The 22,083-nt window shown below is 39.6% G+C and overlaps 3 protein-coding genes across 9 annotated transcripts in view; all 3 read right to left on the bottom strand.

Annotated features, from left to right (window-relative positions):
• Positions 1-32: 32 nt before the first annotated feature.
• LOC117485461 (protocadherin alpha-8-like) lies at positions 33-3,064 on the bottom strand. The gene is made up of 2 exons (XM_034134015.1): positions 701-3,064; positions 33-140 (listed from the first exon to the last, which is right to left on the bottom strand). Exons 1-2 carry the CDS (start codon positions 3,062-3,064, stop codon positions 33-35), a joined length of 2,472 nt encoding a protein of 823 aa, XP_033989906.1.
• A 636-nt stretch (positions 3,065-3,700) lies between these two features.
• On the bottom strand, positions 3,701-6,671 carry LOC117485460 (protocadherin alpha-8-like). The gene is made up of 2 exons (XM_034134014.1): positions 4,311-6,671; positions 3,701-3,721 (listed from the first exon to the last, which is right to left on the bottom strand). The coding sequence occupies exons 1-2, from the start codon at positions 6,669-6,671 to the stop codon at positions 3,701-3,703; spliced, it is 2,382 nt and encodes a 793-aa protein (XP_033989905.1).
• A 3,979-nt stretch (positions 6,672-10,650) lies between these two features.
• Positions 10,651-22,083, bottom strand: part of LOC117485538 (protocadherin alpha-C2-like) — a 28,386-nt gene continuing 16,953 nt past the window's right edge. For 2 of the 7 annotated variants that reach the window (XM_034134108.1, XM_034134109.1), the window contains exons 2-3: positions 12,472-12,507; positions 10,651-11,410 (exon numbers count right to left, since the gene is read on the bottom strand). In XM_034134108.1, the coding sequence (XP_033989999.1) occupies positions 12,496-12,507 (12 nt within the window). In that variant the 3' untranslated portion in view covers positions 10,651-11,410; positions 12,472-12,495. Of the gene's footprint in view, positions 11,411-12,471; positions 12,508-13,739; positions 16,169-18,935; positions 21,365-22,083 lie in introns of those variants that run through there. The other 5 variants (XM_034134104.1, XM_034134105.1, XM_034134107.1 and 2 more) reach the window with 4 other exon arrangements.

The raw sequence follows: 22,083 nt of genomic DNA, 5'->3' as shown, positions 1-22,083 counted from the left end.
CTTCCACACATAACCATTATCCGATAATCATGTTAGATACCACGATATGTATTCCGTCTGCATACCACCTCGATAAGAGAGGATCCAGAGATGGGCAGGGCCTGTGCAGAATGAGCTTCACAGCCATTACCTTGGCCACACTGACACCATGTGACCAGTGGGCTACAATACCATACGAAATCCTAATTTTGTTTAATTTCACTACCTCCTTCTTTATTACATATAACTGCTTTATGTTATAATGTTGCAAACAGTCTCGTAGTAAAGGACACTGTGAGATAAAACGTGCTCCATATTCTCAGTGAAGGGTGCTTCACAGAGTGAGAATATTCCCGAAAGTCAAAGAAAATATTTTGTATGTTTCTCAGCAACCCCCATCCAGAGTGTGTTGTTCTTATTTATTTAAACAACACTTCGGGTGCCCTTAGATTAATTCAAAATGCGTGGCTTGAAGTACGAATAGTAAATGTGTATTATAGACATTTTGTAAAACATAGTGAATATTCCCCTCCAATGCCAAAAACTGAGAAAATCACCCCCAACAAAAAAGTATATATATTAAATCACCATGGACGGCACCATTTCACACCAGCAGGGAGAAATACAGAAAACAAAAAAAATATCTCTAACCTTAAACAACATATCGACAACAATGTAATGTATAGTTGTACAATACCATTGTGTAAGAAATAAAACATACATTTACCTCTGTAGATGTCCCCCTTCTGTCAGGAAGCACTAGTGTGTTGGCATGGCTGCCTGGGACTATAGTAGATCCTATACTCATTCTGGGTCCAACTAACATGTACCGCTTGTCTCCAGATCTGTACTGGATGCTGTGACACAGTGTCCCATCATAGTTAGTCTCTTGTAGATATTTAGAAGTATAGTCTGTGGATTTAGAGCACTGCATTGCAATCAGCACAATGATACTGATGAGAAAAAGTGTTGAGACTGAGCCCAAAGTTATCATCAGGTAAAAAGTCACATTATTATCCTCATCATCCTTTGTTGCACTTTTAACATCAGCAGCAGCAAAAGCCTCTCTGGGCTCCACAAGTTTGACAACCACAGTAGCTGTTGCTGACAGCGACACGTTGCCATTGTCTTTCACCAGTATGAGCAGTTTATGCTCAGCCTCGTCTGTCTCTGTGAATGAGCGAAGTGTTCTGATCTGTCCTGTATAGCGGTCCAAACCAAAGAGACTGTGGGCAGTAACTTCCTGCAGTGAGAACAGTAACCAGCCGTTATATCCTATATCAGCGTCATAGGCTCTGACTTTAGTCACCAAGTGTCCTGCGTTCACATTGCGGGGAATCTCCTCCACACCTTCAGCAGAACCGTTAGAGCTGACCGGATACAGGATGACTGGAGGGTTGTCGTTCTGATCCAAAATGAACACGTGCACTGTGACGTTGCTGCTTAGTGACGGAGTTCCAGAATCTGTGGCAACAACTTGGAATTGGAACTTTTTCAGACTCTCAAAGTCAAAGCTTTTTAGCGCCGAAATGTGTCCGTTATCTGTATTTATATTTAGAAATGTTGCAGCTTTACCTTGATTACTTTCTTCTCTGATTATATGATAAGTTAAAGCTGCATTTTCATTGAAGTCTTTATCCAAAGCACTTACAGAAAATATTTCGTTTCCAGGAACGTTATTTTCCAACAGGTACATTTCAATTGGATTTTGTAAAAATTCTGGGTTATTATCATTCACGTCAGATACATCAATATTCACAGTTTTGAATGTAGAAAGAGGAGGCTGACCACAATCTGTAGCTGTTATTGTTATTTCGTAATGCGAGACTGATTCTCGATCCAAATGCTGTTTCAACACTAACGAGTACATATTGTCTTGATATGATGGTTTTAAATCAAATGGCACATTATCTGAAAGACTACATATCACTTTGCCGTTTAATCCGGAATCTTGGTCTATAATACTTATAAAATAAACGACAGTTCCTGGTTTTGAGTCTTCAGATACCATGTTTGACAGGGATGTCACCTCTATTTGAGGTTCGTTGTCGTTTTTGTCGAGCACTTTGATTAACACCCTGCAGTCAGTACTCATTGGAGGTTGTCCTTTGTCAGTGGCATGGACATCCAACTTAAAAACGTCAACTTTCTCAAAGTCAATTTCTCCCTTAACTTGAATTTCTCCAGTGTTTTTATCTAAGCTAAACATATCATATATCTTCTGGTCAAGTTGACTACCGAAAGAATATTCAATATCCCCATTTGCACCCTCATCCTCATCAGTTGCCTTTACTTTAATTACACTTGTATCTGCGTCTACATTTTCAGGTACTGTAACTGAATATACTTCTTGACTAAATGTAGGGTGGTTATCATTAGAATCGAGAACAGTGACTGTAACATTAAGTGCCCCTGATCTCGGTGGATTACCACCATCAGCTGCTGTCAAAATCAATTTGTGCTCACGGTGCTTTTCCCGATCTAGAGCCTTTTGCAGAACCAGGAATGTTATTTTATCCTCTCCTCTCTCTCGAATTTGTATACTGAAATATTCGTTTTGATTTAATGTATACACACGTACAGTGTTGATACCAACATCTGGATCGTGCGCAGTTGGTAACTGGAAACGTTTGCCAGGAACGGTGGACTCGGAAATCTCTAAAATCTTCTCTTCGTCTTTAAAATTCGGTGAATTATCATTTACATCTGTGATTTCAACCCCCACATAATGTATTTCCATGGGGTTCTCAGCGACCATTTTTAAGTTCATCAAACATGGAGACACGGTTTTACAGAGCTCCTCTCGATCGATTTTCTGATGCACAAACAAGATACCATTGTTCTGATTTACTGCAAACTGTGCTTCTTCCGTTCCTGAAACGATACGAAACCGCCTTTCCTCGAGCGAACTGATGTCCAATCCCAGATCCTTAGCGACATTTCCAACAACAGATCCCACTTTTACTTCCTCTGGAACTGAATATTTTATCTGCGCTGAAACCTGCTCCACGCAGCCGAACATCACAGGAAAACAGAAGGCTAACCACCAGGGCTGTATTCCACGTCTTTGTCCTCCAACCTCCATCGTTTTGCTTTGTGTTTATTATTGTTATATCCAAACACAGGTCCTTACGAAAAAAGCAAATTGCCTAAGCCAAACAATATACTGTTGAAATATATCCCATTTCGTAAACGTATTTTAGAACAGATTACGGCAACGCTCGTTTCTCTTGAACGTGTTCTCTTCTCTGTTGCCGTGAACAAAATCTCACTGGATGGGGCTGGGCCAACGCGATAACACAACACTTTATGCTGAACTGACACTGACACCTTGTGGACTTGGGACAATATTAATTATTTTTAGAGCAAGCCATGGGATAATCTACTATAAAATGTGTTTGCCAGTTGCAGCTCTTTAAGCACAATTTATATGTTGCTTAATTTTAAAAGAGGTTACAGTTGTATTTATTTATTTTCCCTACCGTTTATGGTGCACCTTTCCCTTAATGTCTTTATTTTGCCAGTCAGTAAATCACAGATTCTGAATCGTATTTTTGTTGTGAAATCCTAACAGTGGCCATTAATGGGAAGCATTACTAGAGCGAGATTTGAGGTTGAGCTAATAGACTTCATAACGCAAATGCATTGGATCAAGTTACACCTAAATACCTCAAAAACATTTGTGTAGACATTAACAAACGTGTTAATTTAAAACAAGTTCTCAAAAAATACAAACCACATTCTAGAAAAACCAATAAAAGCCAAAGAATCTGAAAATGTTTACACAAAACGTACTTATAAACTTATATTCTGACTTACTGAAAATCACCGCATTATGACCAAAAATGACTGTGAGCACCATAGACAACACTAAGATATACTGTGTATATATATATATATAAATATGATGTTGTACCTGTATAGCTTTCTCATGCCTAAAATTGTTGTTTATGCAAATCTTCTGAATTCAAAGATCGATATCAACTTGAAAAACCCTCAATATGACCAACACACTCTACTTCAGCACCTTGGACAGTGCTAGGATATAAACCATGAATAATGACACGAAATATGATGTAATGTCTTGAATAAAAAAGGCATTATCTTTTTCATTTATGTTGCTTTACATAGCGAACATTAATATCATTCCTATAGGAGGACATCATCTTGCTTTGACCTGCAGAAAACTGTCTTGGCAGGTTCATTGTATTGTATTTAGGCTGATAGGTACATTTGGTTTGCAGTATCATTGTGTGACACATTTAACCGTCAACACGTACCATAGACAAATATGATGGATATCTTAAATTAGAATCAAAACATGGTCTTACCTCTGTGGATGTCCCCCTCCTGTCAGGGAGCACTAGTGTGTTGGCATGGCTGCCTGGGACTATAGTAGATCCTATACTCATTCTGGGTCCAACTAACATGTACCGCTTGTCTCCAGATCTGTACTGGATGCTGTGACACAGTGTCCCATCATAGTTAGTCTCTTGCAGATATTTAGAAGTATAGTCTGTGGACTTAGAGCACTGCATTGCAATCAGCACGATGATGCTGATGAGAAAAAGTGTTGAGACTGAGCCCAAAGTTATCATCAGGTAAAAAGTCACATTAGTATCCTCATCATCCTTTGTTGCACTTTTAACATCAGCAGCAGCAAAAGCCTCTCTGGGCTCCACAAGTTTAACAACCACAGTAGCTGTTGCTGACAGGGAAACGTTGCCATTGTCTTTCACCAGTATGAGCAGTTTATGCTCAGCCTCGTCTGTCTCTGTGAATGAGCGAAGTGTTCTGATCTGTCCTGTATAGCGGTCCAAACCAAAGAGACTGTGGGCAGTAACTTCCTGCAGTGAGAACAGTAACCAGCCGTTATATCCTATATCAGCGTCATAGGCTCTGACTTTAGTCACCAAGTGTCCTGCGTTCACATTGCGGGGAATCTCCTCCACACCTTCAGCAGAACCGTTAGAGCTGACCGGATACAGGATGACTGGAGCGTTGTCGTTCTGATCCAGAATAAACACGTGCACTGTGACGTTGCTGCTTAGTGACGGAGTTCCAGAATCTGTGGCGACAACTTGGAACTGGAACGTTTTCAGAGTCTCAAAATCAAAGCTTTTTAGTGCCGAAATGGTGCCATTGGCTTGATTTATATTTAAAAATGCAGTCACAGTGGACCCTGCGCTCTTACGGTTGAGTGAAAATGTGACTTCTGCATTTTCGCCTCCATCGGCATCTGTTGCGATCACTGAAAAAATCGACATTCCAACTTTGTTGTTTTCAGGCACACAAAAAGTGTATGGGCTTCCAATGAAGAAAGGACTGTTGTCATTAATATCTAGGACGTCTACGTGTATCACCTTTGTAGATGACAGGGCGGGGCTCCCTAAATCCTTAGCTGTTATCGTTATAGAATACATATGCATGGTTTCCTTATCTAGGTAGTCCTTGGTGACCAACGAGTATGACTGTCCGTCAGGAGAAGGCTTTAGGTCAAAGGGTAAATGGCCGGGCACACTGCAGACCACCTGTCCGTTCACACCTGAGTCGAGGTCCGTCACACCCATCAACGCCACCACCGTGCCAGGAGGTGCATCCTCTGGAATTTGACTAGAAAGGGATGTGATCTCTATTTCGGGTTGATTATCGTTTACATCTTCCACTCTGACAACCACGTTGCACTGTGTGGAAAGAGACACGGCAGCTTTGTCTGCAGCCAGTACCTTTATCTCATATACTTGCTTTTCCTCATAATCAAGGCCACCTTTCACCGTTAATTTGCCAGTTTTGCTATTCAAATCAAACGGTTCAGATGATGCTCCTCGATGTTTACTTCGCAAAGAGTATTCGACCTCACCGTTCATCCCCTCATCCGAGTCAGATGCATTTACTGTCAGCAGAAATGTTCCTGCAGGTGCGTTTTCCTTTATTGTTACTGTGTATTTCTGTTTATCACACACTGGCGGGTTGTCATTTACGTCTGACACATTAACAGTGATATTAATAGTACCAGATTTAGATGGTTTACCTCCATCATTAGCTGTTAAGTGTAACCAGAGTTGAGCGGCGTGTTCTCTATCCAAGGGTCGCTGTAAGATTAGGAACGGAACCTTTCCATCCTCTCCAAATTCCTCTGTCTCCAGGCGAAAATACTGGTCATTGTTAAGCTTATATGTTTGTAAGGAATTCAAACCAACATCCAAGTCGTGTGCTCCCTCCATTTGAAATCTAGATCCAACTATGGCGGACTCGAGCACCTCTAATGTGTAGTTTTCTTCAGGAAATGTGGGTGAATTGTCGTTTACATCGAGTATTTCAACTGTTATCTGGTGCATCTCGAGTGGATTTTCTACGATTGCTTTCAGATTTGCGATGCATGGAGCAGTTTTTGCACAAAGCTGCTCCCTGTCTATTATTTGGTTCAGCAACAAAACTCCATCCCTTGGATTTACCTTAAACAGATCCTGCTTTGTTCCAGACACGACCCGAAGATTCCTATCCGTCAGTCTTCCGAGATCTAATCCAAGGTCTTTGGCCACATGTCCAACCACGGTGCCTATTCTTAATTCTTCCTGGATGGAATAACGTATCTGAGCAGAGATTCCTCCCAAATAAGTCACAAGCAGCAGCGCCAAACAAAAAGATATCCACATATCCAGCCATTGTCCTCTCATTTGCGTTATCGCCATTTTCGGAAAAAGCCTTTTTTAAACGATCTGTGTTCTGTTAACACAATTATTATGACATGGTTTTCAGTTTTCTCTCACGGATATTAAACAAAAACAGTCTACGGTAACCATCATTACGAGAGAAAAATAAAGGATGTTTTACCCGCCGTCCAACCGTCTCTTCGGGTTCATACTGAATGCACATTTAAAAAAACAGCACCTCTCACACACAGCCACTGTCGTGATTTATAGTGTAACAGCACCACCCGTTGTCACCTTAACGATTGTGCCGCTTGCAGTTATACATTTTCTTCCAGTTTAGCCTGTGTGTTCTTTTGCTAAAATGCTTCCCCACATAATTTAAGCAGTAGACGCGAGAAGTGGGAGTAAACTTTATAATCACATCAGTTGTGGAAAATGTCCTGTTTTGATATTGTTGTGTATGTTAAAGCATATTCTTACAATCTCAATCTCAATCTTTATTTATTTATATAGCACATTTAAAACAACCTTCAGTTGACCAAAGTGCTGTACAGGCAATAAATATTAAATAACACAATGGGAGTACAATAATAAAACAATAATTAAAAACATGATAAAAAGCACAATAACTAGAAAAATATTTTTTTTAAAACACATACAAATGTAAAAATGTAATGTTCAACTGAAACGATGAATCTGTAAAATAAAGCAAATGTTTAATGTGACATTCATATTCTCGTTTAAACTCAGTGAGGTCTTCTCAGCACACTCCCACAATCTTTCTACTATTGAAGGGATGAGCAGTGACATCTCATGGATTAAACCTGCACATGCAGTTGGGATGAGCCCACTCGTATGTCTGCAGTGGTTCATGTGACATTGTGCCGTGAGCCCCATGCTGCAGGAGTGCCGGGGAATATGCACAATAAATCATGATAGAAAATGACATTCACAATAACTGCAGGTAGGACACAAAGTGACAAATGCAGAAAAAACAAGAAGAAATAAAAATAATATCCGCACCCCTCCCACATGCATGGTTACGTATTGGGTCTGGAATTAGGCCAACTATATACGTGCGCGTGCACGAGCGCTGCCGCATTGTGGAGCTCCTCGTCCCATTTCTGCCTCCTACGTTTCCCCCAAGCTGCATCTATGCTACAATTGACTATGTTTTAACCCCTAATGACTGTTATTATCAGCCCTTTATAGGCAGAAGTAGTGATATTTGCCAAATAATAGGCATCTGATCTGATGTCTGCACGCTGCGGCTGCTGCACTGTGTACGAATATTAAATTACACGCAGCTTCAGAGCACAGCGTGACCTCCAGCGAAAAGACAGCACGTCGCCATGGCAACGCAGCTCCAGTATGCAGGTCGCTGTCCATGGTGCTAAAAGCAAGCATTGCTCAGAGGAAGGAAGCAGAGGGGGAGGGAGGCAGGAGCTGTGAATGCTGCAGACAAAGAAAGTCTGCTGCATCCATATACCCTGACACTGTTTATTCTCATGTATCCCTCTTCACAGTCATATCCCTCCATTAGGGTTTATTATAAATACCTTAATTATTATGTTGTATTGAATGCAATGAGGAAAGCAAGTACATGCAGCCCATGTCATATACCAACCCCTCAAATCGCCTTTTCCCCCCCTGTATTACAAAAATAATGCAGAGAAAATAAAACTCTAGATATATAGTAATCAGAGCACTTTGAGGTTTTATGTAGGTGCACATGGGTTAGCCTACTAGTGGCAGCTGGTGGCTCTTCTAGTGCTTTGTTACACATGCATGGTGCATTGTCAGTGTGCTGGTGCTAGTCTGCCAGTGGAGCAGAGCATCAGAGAGCCAGTGTGAGATTTTTCTCTGAGAGTCAAGTGGTGAAAAGAAAAGGGCACACAACAATTTTCTGATCTCAACATTTTTCTTATTTCACTTTGCTCCAATAAAACATAATAGCATCTAAATTAAGATCCATATTTAAAAAAAAACATTATTGTTGCCTTATTTAGAAGACATAAAACAAATGATCGTTCGTTAAGTGATACAAATTGCTGCTGAAACTTGAAGGTTTCTGTGTGATGAGCTCATCTCCCCAGAGAGATGAGGTCATGTGTTCACACAGAGACAGACACACTCATTGTTCAATCCTCATAGAAGAAAAAAATCATGCAAGTTCTCTACAAACCTAACACTTATACAAAACACTGAGTTTTTTTTATTACATTTGAATAAAGTATATCCCTCTACGCTCACCATACACCCTTCAGTCAGCTTGGGACATTTAGCAACATTTTATAAGACTGTATTTAAAACTTAATTTAAGACATAATGTGGTTGCTTCTTTTTCATATAAAGGTATTTTAACATTGTGTTTCCTTGCAGGTTAAAGATGGTCATGACGTCCTCACAGATGATGGTAGTGCTGACTTGGATCAGGGAAGACAGTCCAGAACGAGCACAAAGCTGGAGCCAGTTTCCACCGACATCATACATTAGAGAGGTGTTTTCAAGGACTTTTTTAATTGCCTGTCCCTCTTGTTTTGTCTTACACATATTGTGTATTTGAATTAATAAAAAAATGAACTAGAGCCATCTGATCTGAAAAACTTAGTTATTCTCAATATGTAAAAAAGAAGCATGGATGCATTAAAAAAGGCCTATACAACAATATATTTATAATCATTATAACAAATATTTAGCTATGGAAATGCACTGCCGGACCGGAAAAAAGCCCCTCAAACTAAAGTAAAATTAATAAAGCTCCAATTGAATTTAAATGTATGCATTTAAAAAAAAAAATGACTGTCCCTTGATGTGATTCAGACTTATGTGGTTCTGTTCAAACACGTGCTTGTAATTTGTTTTATAAATCACTTATATTAGTTGTTTAAACTGAAATACATTTTAAGAAGTGAAACATAAGCCAGTTAGTTAACTAGCTGATAAAGGTGGGGTGCAGGCATCATAATTAAGAAATCATCATCACAGATCTAGTTTATAGAAGATTCACTCAAGCTTGATATGCTTTGTATACTATAATGAAAACTCATTTTCAAACAGTGCAATAGTCCTAAATGAATGCTATTAGACCTCAAGATGACACTCAAGAGATTCAGAAGTTTACTATTATGATTGTTTTAGTATTTCGTTTTTATATTTAATAGATCATACAGACCATAGCATACAATAAGCTCACATTACACACATGACTACATAATGCACCATAACAGTCCACTGTACAAAAGCACTTATTGTATATGTTTGCCTGTTCAACAAAACAACTTTATACAATGCAATTTGAGCTGTGCTAAACAATGGGACTACGTAATAACTGATCATGTGAATGATTTGCATACACTTAAATCTGATGGCACAGAAATTCCACTGTTTATCTTTACAAAAGTTCAGCATTGGTAATTGAAAAGAATTACATTTTTATAGATACAGGCTTATGATATATCTAAATAGAGAAAGTAGTCATAGTAATAGACATCAGCACAGCTTTCATTTGGGCACAACCAGTATTCAGTATTTCAGCATTGTAAAGTAAACATTGAGTCATTTAGTGAGTTTTTTAACTTGAAACACAATCTCAAAAGGTTGAAATACAGGAACATCCACACAGTTTGGCTTTTAAAATAAAAAAGTGAAAACATGGCCATGTTTGTGTTGTATTTACATAGTTATGAGAAGATATTCAAACAATTCTTGAAGATTCACGGTCTTCACAGTCCTCTAGGCTCTTATGTTTCACTTGCGTTCAAGTGAACATAACATTCAAGCACCATGTATATTTAAATTTAAGCTGAGAGTACTTAATTATCGGAATACATCCAATTATTATGCTGTTTGACTTCTTCATTGTCTTCTTGATGAAATGTAATCTTCAATCTTGTTTTGAAAAATACTAAACTGTTCGGCCTAACTAAAGAAAGTGATTGCTCAATTTCTTATAATCCGTACTTTGATCATCCCATGCAAAAACAACTGAAAGGCAGATACATAATGGCTAAAGGACTCACGTTCATCTGTTTAATGTACTGGTTAACTTTCTCTCAGCAATATCATTCATATATTCAGGCTTAGCTCATATATACAGCACAAAGTAATGTACAAAACATAAAACTGTTGAAAGCTACCACATCTATAAAATACTGATCCACTTTCTTTTCATACTTTAAAATATTGGTGCTTTTTTTGTATAGTTGGTTGTGCTGTTTCACTTTTTAGTTAACTTGTATATTATACATCAATACTGTTAAGGATCAAGACAAAGCACAGAGGTTCATATTGTAATATCCAACATGTGTTTCATTTTAGAGAGGGGAAACAGTCTCTTAATAAAGGCATTTCAACATTCCCATGTCCACGCAGTCCTTGTTGAGGCTTCTTTAGATATCCACAGTTGTAATCTTTCATACAGTCTACTTCTTTGCAAGTGTTTCCAAATGAAAATTGTTTGTATGAGGGGTCTCAGAGTGTGGTTGAAGCCATGCAGTCTAATCATGCGTATTGAATGGACAGAGAGGCAATGTTGATAGGCTTTTCATGTGCTTGAAAAAAGAGAGGGGGAGGGCTTGTTTCCTTAATTAGCCACCATAGTCCATTTGGTGTTATGGCATGACGGCTACATATTGTGAGGAACAAGGATAAGAGTGGGCAGGATGGATGTGGGGGGTCATAACAGACTGGGGGTTTCTCCTTTCCTGTCAGCGTTAATCCAATACGCAGCTGAGGGTGTGGCCTTGTGTGGAGCTCCTGCTGCTGCTGGTGGATGCCTGGAAAACAAGAAAAGAGAATTAGATACATCTGGAAACAAAACACAGCACTAACAGAAACATCACATGCAGCACATGTCTGTCACTCAGACAGGGGCTTCAGGCTGGAGACAAAGTGTAGGTTGAGGTGGTCTATGAATACCATGCTCCAAAATGATGTGAAGGAGAGTGGTTGCTAGGTAACTGGGTGACTGGTTTCACTTTGCGCCTCTCCTGCATAAAGAAGTAGGTCACAATTCACGCTACAGCAGACAGAAAATCAAAGTGTCATTCTGTGAAGTCAGTAACACTCAAAATATAGTATTACCAACCAAAGCATACAGCAACAGCACAGCACAATCCCACCAATAAACACAAATAGGAATTATAATATAATAATCTATCAGTGATGGGTCAGTAGGGGTTGAATACACATTATTCTTCACATGCACAGGACCAATTTAAGACATTGATATTTTCTAAGCAGAAGCCAGATTGTGGGGAAAAAAGCAAAAGCCCGTAAATTGTGTTATTGCTAGTTGAAGTAATGGATTCAAATGACTTTCAGACAGAGCAGCATGGTGATGTTGTCATTTTGTATTAAAAATAAAAATCAATGTGCGACTGATTAGTTGACTTTTACTCTGTTCACAAAAGTAATGACTAAGACAGAAATACTGCATACAACTACACCAGTTTTGCTTGTTGGCAAAACTGACCACAGTCTCAGTGTAAGACTCTTTATAAATACATTAAGATTATAGATTATTATGAGTGTACTTAAATTGCATGGATACATGTTAGATGGCTTTGGTGATGAAGCTGTAATATAAATATCAGTAACCACATTTTTGGCAGAAAGAGGTTAACACCAGAGATTTGACAAGCAGCATGTGATGTCAACTTGCTCCTTTGCAATTAAAAAAAATGTTGTCCAAGAGAAACTAAAGAAGACAAAATCATTTTAAAAAGAACTACTGAGGACAAACAAATAAACACATTCACAAAACAATCAAACCCATATGTTCTGTAACATGATTCATTAAAGGGCATCCAGGGTGGGGAGTGAGACTCCTGCATACCTCCAGCTGCTGAGTGGACTTTCCTCATTTAGGGTACTTTAGAGTGAGGAGAAAAAGAAACAAGCAGTTCAATGGTCAGGTCATTGCAAACACAAGAAATGATTACTGGTGTATGTATCCTACGATCATAGGGTTGGTATCAAAGGAATAAGAATGTTAAGTCATGTTTGGAAAAATACCACAGCTTAGTTAGTGTTAGAAATGGTTAGTGTGACACTTAATAACTGAGTCTGCAGTTGTTACAATGTGTTCTATAAAAGTGGGTTGAACTGTTAAAATGTAGCTATAACAGCAGCATACTTACCATCATAGATAGATAGATAGATAGATAGATAGATAGATAGATAGATAGATAGATAGATAGATAGATAGATAGATAGATAGATAGATAGATAGATAGATAGATAGATAGATAGATAGATAGATAGATAGAAAAATGGTTTGAGCACAAAACAGTTGTCATTGTTCAAAACAGAGAAAACTGTGTTGTGCATTATGTTGGATATTATTTGTTAAAACAACAGAAAACATGTGTTTAACATGTGTTTTCATAAATTGAAAGAAGCCTTACTCACAAGATCCTCATTTGTAAAGTGTTATACAAGCTCTTTGTGAATAAAATCTCGGTTCTGATTTATATTGATTGTATTTTCATTTGCAGTGAATAAAATAGTGATTAAAAACCATTAGACTAATATGTACTGTATATTCACCACAAGTAAAAGTCAACCAGATATGTCTCTGGAGAAATTACAAATGAAAAACGCAAGCAACACTTTAAGTTAAAAAAGCTGCAGGATATTTAAAAAAGCAGAGGTGTACCCAGACATGCTCAATTGTTTCTTCAGGTTTGTTGCTATTAATGGTTTTATTTGTTTTTTATTTCAGTGGAGTTTTTTAACATGGTCAGCATTGCTAAGGCTTTTCCCCTTGAGGAATGTTGTAGGTGACATTGGGAGATTACCTTTGTTAGGTTCATTTTTAGTAGATACATGTTAAATTATGAAAAGGAAACTTTAGAGAATATTTACAGTTTTAGCTACAGAATATCAGAGGGATTTAGTGCTGTGGAACTTTGTTGTTACAGTAATAAATGAAGAGCAAGTGTGAAGAGTTATCGCACAAAGAAAAACTCAAGCCAAAAAGTATGACTTGCAAAACACAGACTACAAGAGAAGAAGAGCACAATAATGTGTGGTTCCATACTGCAAACAGATAGGCCAATATTTGAAGGATTTAGTTATGTTAAAGTGAGCGGTTATCTGTACCTGCAGAGTGGAGGCTGCTGAGTCACTAGTGTCTGTGAGTCCAGTGCCTCGTGGTAAACTGGACACGATGTATCTGGAGCCCTTTGGCACAGGCTGCCTGACCACCATCTTTCCTTTCCTGGTCTCTGCTAGAAGCATACTGTACCAGTAGGCGTCGTTGGAGACCAGAGTGGAGTCTGCGATGGTGGAGTTCCTCTCACTTATCACACTGTTCCTGCAGGGAGGAGCCGCTTTGCTGGGCTTGGGTTTCTGACACTTGATCACGATGGTGACCAATATGGTGATCAGCAGGAGAAATGACACGGAGCCCAGACCGATGACCAGGTACAGGTTGAGGTCTGAGAAGATGTCATATTCTAGAGGCACCTCGGTCATGTCAGAGTAGGCCTTCACGGCAGTCTCCACTGTGGACAGCTTGATGGTGACTGTAGCAGAGAGGGCAGGCTCCCCGTTGTCCTTGGCAACGACAACCAGTCTCTGGTGGCGCGGGTCTCTGTAGCTGAACATCCTCATGGTCCGGATCTCTCCGTTGTATTGGTCCAGACTGAACAAGGTGGCGTCAGTCACCTGCAGGAACTGGTAGGTGATCCGGGAGTTGTGCACCGAGTCTGTGTCCAAGGCTATCACTTTAGAAACCAGAGAGCCTTTATCGGTGGATCTGGGGATCTTTTCCTCCACCACCGAGCCGTGTGCGCGCCACGGAGAGACAATAACCGGAGCGTTGTCGTTCTGGTCCACAATGATGATGTGCACCGTCACGTTACTGCTGAGAGGAGGAGAGCCAGAGTCTCTGGCCTCGATGTGGAAGAGAAACTCCTTCTCGATCTCGTAGTCAAAAGTTTTTAGTGCGTAAAGATTCCCGTTCTCTGGGTTGATGGAGAACAGCATGGACATGGAGGTGTTGGCTATCTCCCTCTCTAGGATGAAATACACAAGATACTGGTTTTCATGGAGGTCAGGGTCAAATGCAGTTGGGGAACTGAGCAGGGCTCCAGGAGCGTTATTCTCCGCCACACGTATAGTATAAAATGACTGAGGGAACTGTGGCACATTGTCATTAACATCCAGCAGCTCTAAGGTCATTGTTTCATTGTCAGATAAAGGAGGAGAGCCTCTGTCTGTCACAGTGAAAGTTATGTCATATTCAGGGACCCTCTCACGGTCTAACGGCTCTGACACCACTAATTCATAATAGTTATCAGAGGACTCCCTCAGTTTGAAAGGCATGTTATCTGGAATGTGAAGATCAACCACTCCATTGTCCCCTGAGTCTTTATCACTGACACTCACCACTGCTATCACTGTGTCTAATTCTATGTTTTCTTTAATTGGACTTTGAAAAGACTTGATGGATATTTCTGGATGATTGTCATTCATATCTTTCACCTGTATTGTCAGTTTACACTGTCCAGTTAAGGAGTTAGGCCCCTTATCACTGGCAATAACTTCCATTTCATAAAGTTTAAAATCTTCATAATTTATCATCTCTTTCACTCTGATTTCACCATTTTCTGGATTTAAGTTAAACACCTGTTGTGTTCTCTCTGATGTATATAAACTATATGAATACATAATATCAGAATTTGACCCTTCGTCTAAATCGGTAGCGTTTAATTGTATTACTAGACTGCCAATGGGGGAGTTTTCCATCACATCTATGATGTATTTGTCTTTATCAAATGACGGGGCGTTGTCGTTCACATCAAGCACGCGAACAATTATGCTGGCTGTACCTGTGCGCGTGGGCACTCCACCGTCCACAGCAGTGAGAATAAGATTATGCACAGCCTGCTGCTCTCTATCTAATGCTTTTTTCAAAATCAAATCAGCAAACTTTGACCCGTCTCTCCCGGTCTGAATTTCCAGTGCAAAATGTTCACTTGAGCTCAGATGGTAATTGTTCACAGAATTTGTTCCAACATCTGGGTCTGCAGCATTGTTCAATGAGAATCTCTCTCCAACTGGGCTTGATTCAGATATGTCCAAATGCATCGTTCCCCGTCGGAAATGAGGAGCGTTGTCGTTAATGTCCGTGATTTCCACCTCAATGTTAAACATTCGTATCGGGTTTTCAATTGTAGCATCCAATTTAAGAACACAGTATGTTGTTGTTTTTAACGGGCATAAAAACTCTCTGTCGATCCTTTCCATGATGAACAGCTCTCCTGTGTCTTTGTTGATATCGATATACTTTTTATTTCCTACTACGTCTACGCGCATTTTCCTTCCCTTTAGCGTCTTCACGTCTAATCCCAGATCTGTTGCTAAATTAGCAACGACTGAGCCTTCTTCCATTTCTTCGGGAACAGAATAATGTGTGACGGTAGACACCGTGTCAATCATGGCAGAAAGAAAGAGAAATACACACACGTACCCTGTCCCAAATAACTGTGGGATTTGATCCGCCATATTTCAGATTCCGTAGTTATTAATTTGAAATACTCTGAAACCTAGATAAACCGTCCTCTCGTTGAACGAAAAAACGAAACGACGTTCTTAAAAAAAAATGTTGTTACGCCCCTACCTTTACGTCCTTGTAATAAAATGTCTGAGTGTCCCTCCTCCAATAAACTATCGTGAAAACCATGACCTCATCAGCGAGTTTGTTTTTGTGGAGAGCAGCGACGACAATAGTCTTGTGTGAGCCTTTGCAACTTTTCAAAAAACAAACATTTTACCTTGCGTTAAATGTAGGAGAAGTTACAGTGGAAAAAGTATTATAGTTGAAGAAGCTGCAAAAGTTATGAAGTATTCACTTTTGAGTTCTGAACGTTTTATTCCCTGGGTGAGAGATGTGCTTCTAAAAAAGAAACAACTACTTCAAGTTTTTGTTTATTCTATACTTGGATAACTTAATAAATGTGTTGCCTTTTTGTTTTTCATCAAATGTGTTTACAATTATTGTTAATGACAGTTGCTTTTATTTAATACAATATATGTGTGCCCCACATGTAGGCCCTACTTAATGTGTCTTCCAAATACTTAATGTATGCAGAGATATCCAGGCTGACATTGTAAAATAAAATATAATTTAGAAGAATCCATACTGCATGCAGAGGTGGAAGAAGTATCAGATTATTTACTAAAGTAAACGTAGCAATAGTACACTGCACAAAAACAAAACACTTATTAGTTAAAGTCCCGCATTTAAAATTGTACTTGTGTAAAAGTACAAAAGTATTAGCATGAAAATAAACTTTAGATACCAAAAGTAAAAGTGTCCTTATGCAGAATGAGTTGTTTAAGCACTATTTATTTTAAATTGTTGTATTATATTTATTGATGCATTAATGTGTTCACTACGGTACAGGTGGGGTTTATTTGAAATACTGTATATACTACTGGGTAGCTTACCCTATAATAGGATATGATAATGTATAAGTCGATTTATATTTTGTATATTTTATCATCTCAATCAGCAAAGTAACTAGTAACTAAATCTGTAAACTAAATGTAGTGGAGTAAAAAGTGCAACATTTGCTTGCAACATGTACTGGACTAAAAGTATAAAGTAGCATAAAATGAAAATACTCAAATAAAGTACAAGTAACTTAAACTTAAGTACAGTACTTGAGTAAATGTAATTAGTTACATTCCACCACTGGCTGCATGCATCTTTATAATTTAAGACACCAAAATGCAGATCACACAGAAAATGAACATGCTTTGGGAATTTAACCTTAAAGGTGGGGTAGGTAAGTTTGAGAAACCGGCTCGAGATACACTTTTTGTTATATTCCATGGAATGCTCTTAACATCCCGATAGCAATGAATATCTTAAGTGCTTTGACAAAAAATCCATAAAAAAATTTCACCTGTAGGCCTACTGTAAAAAGTACGACCAATCACTTTAGCCGGCCCGGCTAAAATAACTGGATGGCCGACCTGCCTGTCAGCCTTCCATCTGTGCACAGACTTATCTCGTGCCCTCATTGGTCATGTGCGCGTTCGTGTGTGTTGGAGGAGGGGCTCTGTAAGGAAGTGGCAGATTTTTTCCGGCTGTGTATTTTCAAATTTTAGCGCACTCGAGCTGGTTTCTCCAAAATTACCTACCCCACCTTTAAGGTATAACGTATTTGATATATTAGACGTAAGAAAAAGACAAAATACATTTTGTCAATTTTCATTTGCACTACAGGATGAAAACAGTAAATTGCTGTGTTGTTACTAATCATCAAAAACTGAATGACATAACTTTAATAGCTGACACATTACAGCCCCTCACTCTCTCTCTTACTCTCACTCACTCACTCACTCACTCACTCACTAGTACAAGCAGACAAGAGTTTTCTTTTTTAAATATGGGTTACTATTATCATGATTTTAAACAGAGCAAGTCGACCTTCAGATGCACTTCAGCCGCCATTGGTGCTTTAAGATTCCCTGCATTTTAGTGTTCTTCCTTATTATCACTTATGATACAGCATTGATTATTTTAAATGCATTACACTTTACTTAAACATATAAAACGATGACACTGCATGAATTATCATACCTTTGAGTGCTTATTAGTCTTGATGGTTGAAGTGTGTTTAGGTAGTCAGAATGTATTCTAAGCCCCCTAAGTGAACCTGTAGTTTATAGTCAGGAGCATCAATATGACACTTGTAATTCATCATAATTCACATGTTCTATGACTGCTGATATGGGGTATCAGAAAGCATTGTGTGTTTGTGTGTAGTCCTAAAGCATTACACATGATATTTGGTTCACTAAATGCCCTCATAACACTCAACAGATTAGTTTAGAGAATATTAGGGAAAAACCTTTTTAGAAGCGAAGGGTATTAATGATTTATCAAATTGCTTATTAGACCTAATAAAACTGTATAAAGGTTTCGAAACAAGCTGCTGACCCTGATGAGGGTCACAAGCCAGAACGTGTTGGTCTCACAATAAAGTTGTTCTATACAAGTGTTGCTCTAGATTTGACCTCTTGTGACCTTTTCCTTTCTCCATGCAAATTGGGGTAGCGAAGGTTTTGCCAGCAAGTCAAAAGACTTAACATGGGCACAATTACATTTTTGCTTGTAATGTCAAGTACATTTTAAGCGTTGTAACTTAAAGAAAGTGAAGAGACAAAAAAAAGTATTCAGCGCTGATATAAAAATACTGCAATCGTCACTTATTATTGGCCTTGCAGGATGTTCAGTAGAAAACATGTGTAACAGATGTTGAATAGGTGTGTTTCCCATACCTGCAGGGTGGAGGCTGCTGAGTCACTAGTGTCTGTGAGTCCAGTGCCTCGTGGTAAACTGGACACGATGTATCTGGAGCCCTTTGGCACAGGCTGTCTGACCACCATCTTTCCTTTCCTGGTCTCTGCTAGAAGCATACTGTACCAGTAGGCGTCGTTGGAGACCAGAGTGGAGTCTGCGATGGTGGAGTTCCTCTCACTGATCACACTGTTCCTGCAGGGAGGAGCCGCTTTGCTTGGCTTGGGTTTCTGACACTTGATCACGATGGTGACCAGTATGGTGATCAGCAGGAGAAATGACACGGAGCCCAGACCGATGACCAGGTACAGGTTGAGGTCTGAGAAGATGTCATATTCTAGAGGCACCTCGGTCATGTCAGAGTAGGCCTTCACGGCAGTCTCCACTGTGGACAGCTTGATGGTGACTGTAGCAGAGAGGGCAGGCTCCCCGTTGTCTTTGGCAACAACAACCAGTCTCTGGTGGCGTGGGTCTCTGTAGCTGAACATCCTCATGGTCCGGATCTCTCCGTTGTATTGGTCCAGACTGAACAAGGTGGCGTCAGTCACCTGCAGAAACTGGTAGGTGATCCGGGAGTTGTGCACCGAGTCTGTGTCCAAGGCTATCACTTTAGAAACCAGAGAGCCTTTATCGGTGGATCTGGGGATCTTTTCCTCCACCACCGAGCCGTGTGCGCGCCACGGAGAGACAATAACCGGAGCGTTGTCGTTCTGATCCACAATGATGATGTGCACCGTCACGTTACTGCTGAGAGGAGGAGAGCCAGAGTCTCTGGCCTCGATGTGGAAGAGAAACTCCTTCTCAATCTCATAGTCAAACGTTTTAAGTGCGTAAAGATTCCCGTTCTCTGGGTTGATGGAGAACAGCATGGACATGGAGGTGTTGGCTATCTCCCTCTCTAAGATGAAATAAACTAGATACTGGTTTTCATGGAGGTCAGGGTCAAACGCAGTTGGGGAACTGAGCAGGGCTCCAGGAGCGTTATTCTCCTCCACACGTATAGTATAAAAAGACTGAGGGAACTGTGGCACATTGTCATTAACATCCAGCAGCTCTAAGGTCATTGTTTCATTGTCAGATAAAGGAGGAGAGCCTCTGTCTGTCACAGTGAAAGTGATGTCATATTCAGGGACCCTCTCACGGTCTAACGGCTCTGACACCACTAATTCATAATAGTTATCAGAGGACTCCCTCAGTTTGAAAGGCATGTTATCTGGAATGTGAAGATCAACCACTCCATTGTCCCCTGAGTCTTTATCACTGACACTCACCACTGCTATCACTGTGTCTAATTCTATGTTTTCTTTAATTGGACTTTGAAAAGACTTGATGGATATTTCTGGATGATTGTCATTCATATCTTTCACCTGTATTGTCAGTTTACACTGTCCTGTTAAGGAGTTAGGCCCCTTATCACTGGCAATAACTTCCATTTCATAAAGTTTAAAATCTTCATAATTTATCATCTCTTTCACTCTGATTTCACCATTTTCTGGATTTAAGTTAAACACCTGTTGTGTTCTCTCTGATGTATATAAACTATATGAATACATAATATCAGAATTTGACCCTTCGTCTAAATCGGTAGCTTTTAATTGTATTACTAGACTGCCAATGGGGGAGTTTTCCATCACATCTATGATGTATTCGTCTTTATCAAATGACGGGGCGTTGTCGTTCACATCAAGCACGCGAACAATGATGCTGGCTGTACCTGTGCGCGTGGGCACTCCACCGTCCACAGCAGTGAGAATAAGATTATGCACAGCCTGCTGCTCTCTATCTAATGCTTTTTTCAAAATCAAATCCGCAAACTTTGTCCCGTCTCTCCCGGTCTGAATTTCCAGTGCAAAATGTTCACTTGAGCTCAGATGGTAATTGTTCACAGAATTTGTTCCAACATCTGGGTCTGCAGCATTGTTCAATGAGAATCTCTCTCCAACAGGGCTTGATTCAGATATGTCCAAATGCATCGTTCCCCGTCGGAAATGAGGAGCGTTGTCGTTAATGTCCGTGATTTCCACCTCAATGTTAAACATTCGTATCGGGTTTTCAATCGTAGCGTCCAATTTAAGAAAGCATGATGTAGATGTCTTCAAGGGGCATAAAAACTCTCTGTCGATCCTTTCCAGGACGAACAGCTCTCCTGTGTCTTTGTTGATATCGATATACTTTTTATTTCCTACTACGTCTACGCGCATTTTCCTTCCCTTTAGCGTCTTCACGTCTAATCCCAGATCTGTTGCTAAATTAGCAACGACTGAGCCTTCTTCCATTTCTTCGGGAACAGAATAATGTGTGACGGTAGACACCGTGTCAATCATGGCAGAAAGAAAGAGAAATACACACACGTACCCTGTCCCAAATAACTGTGGGATTTGATCCGCCATATTTCAGATTCCGTAGTTATTAATTTGAAATACTCTGAAACCTAGATAAACCGTCCTCTCGTTGAACGAAAAAACGAAACGACGTTCTTAAAACATGTTTTGTTACGCCCCTGCCTCGAGTGACGTCCTTGTTATAAAATGTCTGAGTGTCCCTCCTCCAATAAACTATCGTGAAAACCATGACCTCATCAGCGAGTTTGTTTTTGTGGAGAGCAGCGACGAAAATAGTCTTGTGTGAGCCTTTGCAACTTTTCAAAAAACAAACATTTTACCTTGCGTTAAATGTAGGAGAAGTTACAGTGGAAAAAGTATTATAGTTGAAGAAGCTGCAAAAGTTATGAAGTATTCACTTTTGAGTTCTGAACGTTTTATTCCCTGGGTGAGAGATGTGCTTCTAAAAAAGAAACAACTACTTCAAGTTTTTGTTTATTCTATACTTGGATAACTTAATAAATGTGTTGCCTTTTTGTTTTTCATCAAATGTGTTTACAATTATTGTTAATGACAGTTGCTTTTATTTAATACAATATATGTGTGCCCCACATGTAGGCCCTACTTAATGTGTCTTCCAAATACTTAATGTATGCAGAGATATCCAGGCTGACATTGTAAAATAAAATATAATTTAGAAGAATCCATACTGCATGCAGAGGTGGAAGAAGTATCAGATTATTTACTAAAGTAAACGTAGCAATAGTACACTGCACAAAAACAAAACACTTATTAGTTAAAGTCCCGC

Source organism: Trematomus bernacchii, unplaced genomic scaffold, assembly GCF_902827165.1.
Source record: "Trematomus bernacchii unplaced genomic scaffold, fTreBer1.1, whole genome shotgun sequence".
Lineage (NCBI taxonomy): Eukaryota > Metazoa > Chordata > Actinopteri > Perciformes > Nototheniidae > Trematomus > Trematomus bernacchii.
The sequence above is the reverse complement of the archived record's forward strand: the minus strand, read 5'-3'. Positions and strand labels throughout refer to the sequence as shown.

What these genes read in the sequence shown, in the direction of transcription:
- LOC117485461 (XM_034134015.1), bottom strand. Translation starts at nt 3,064, where the DNA reads ATGGAGGTTGGAGGACAAAGACGTGGAATACAGCCCTGGTGGTTAGCC. An exon ending in GGACATCTACAGAGGTAAAT is followed by an intron (nt 141 to 700) that starts GTATGTTTTATT and finishes ACATGGTGTCAG; the next exon opens with TGTGGCCAAGGTAATGGCTG.
- LOC117485460 (XM_034134014.1), bottom strand. Translation starts at nt 6,671, where the DNA reads ATGGCGATAACGCAAATGAGAGGACAATGGCTGGATATGTGGATATCT. An exon ending in GGAGGGGGACATCCACAGAG is followed by an intron (nt 3,722 to 4,310) that starts GTAAGACCATGT and finishes TGGTTTTTCTAG; the next exon opens with AATGTGGTTTGTATTTTTTG.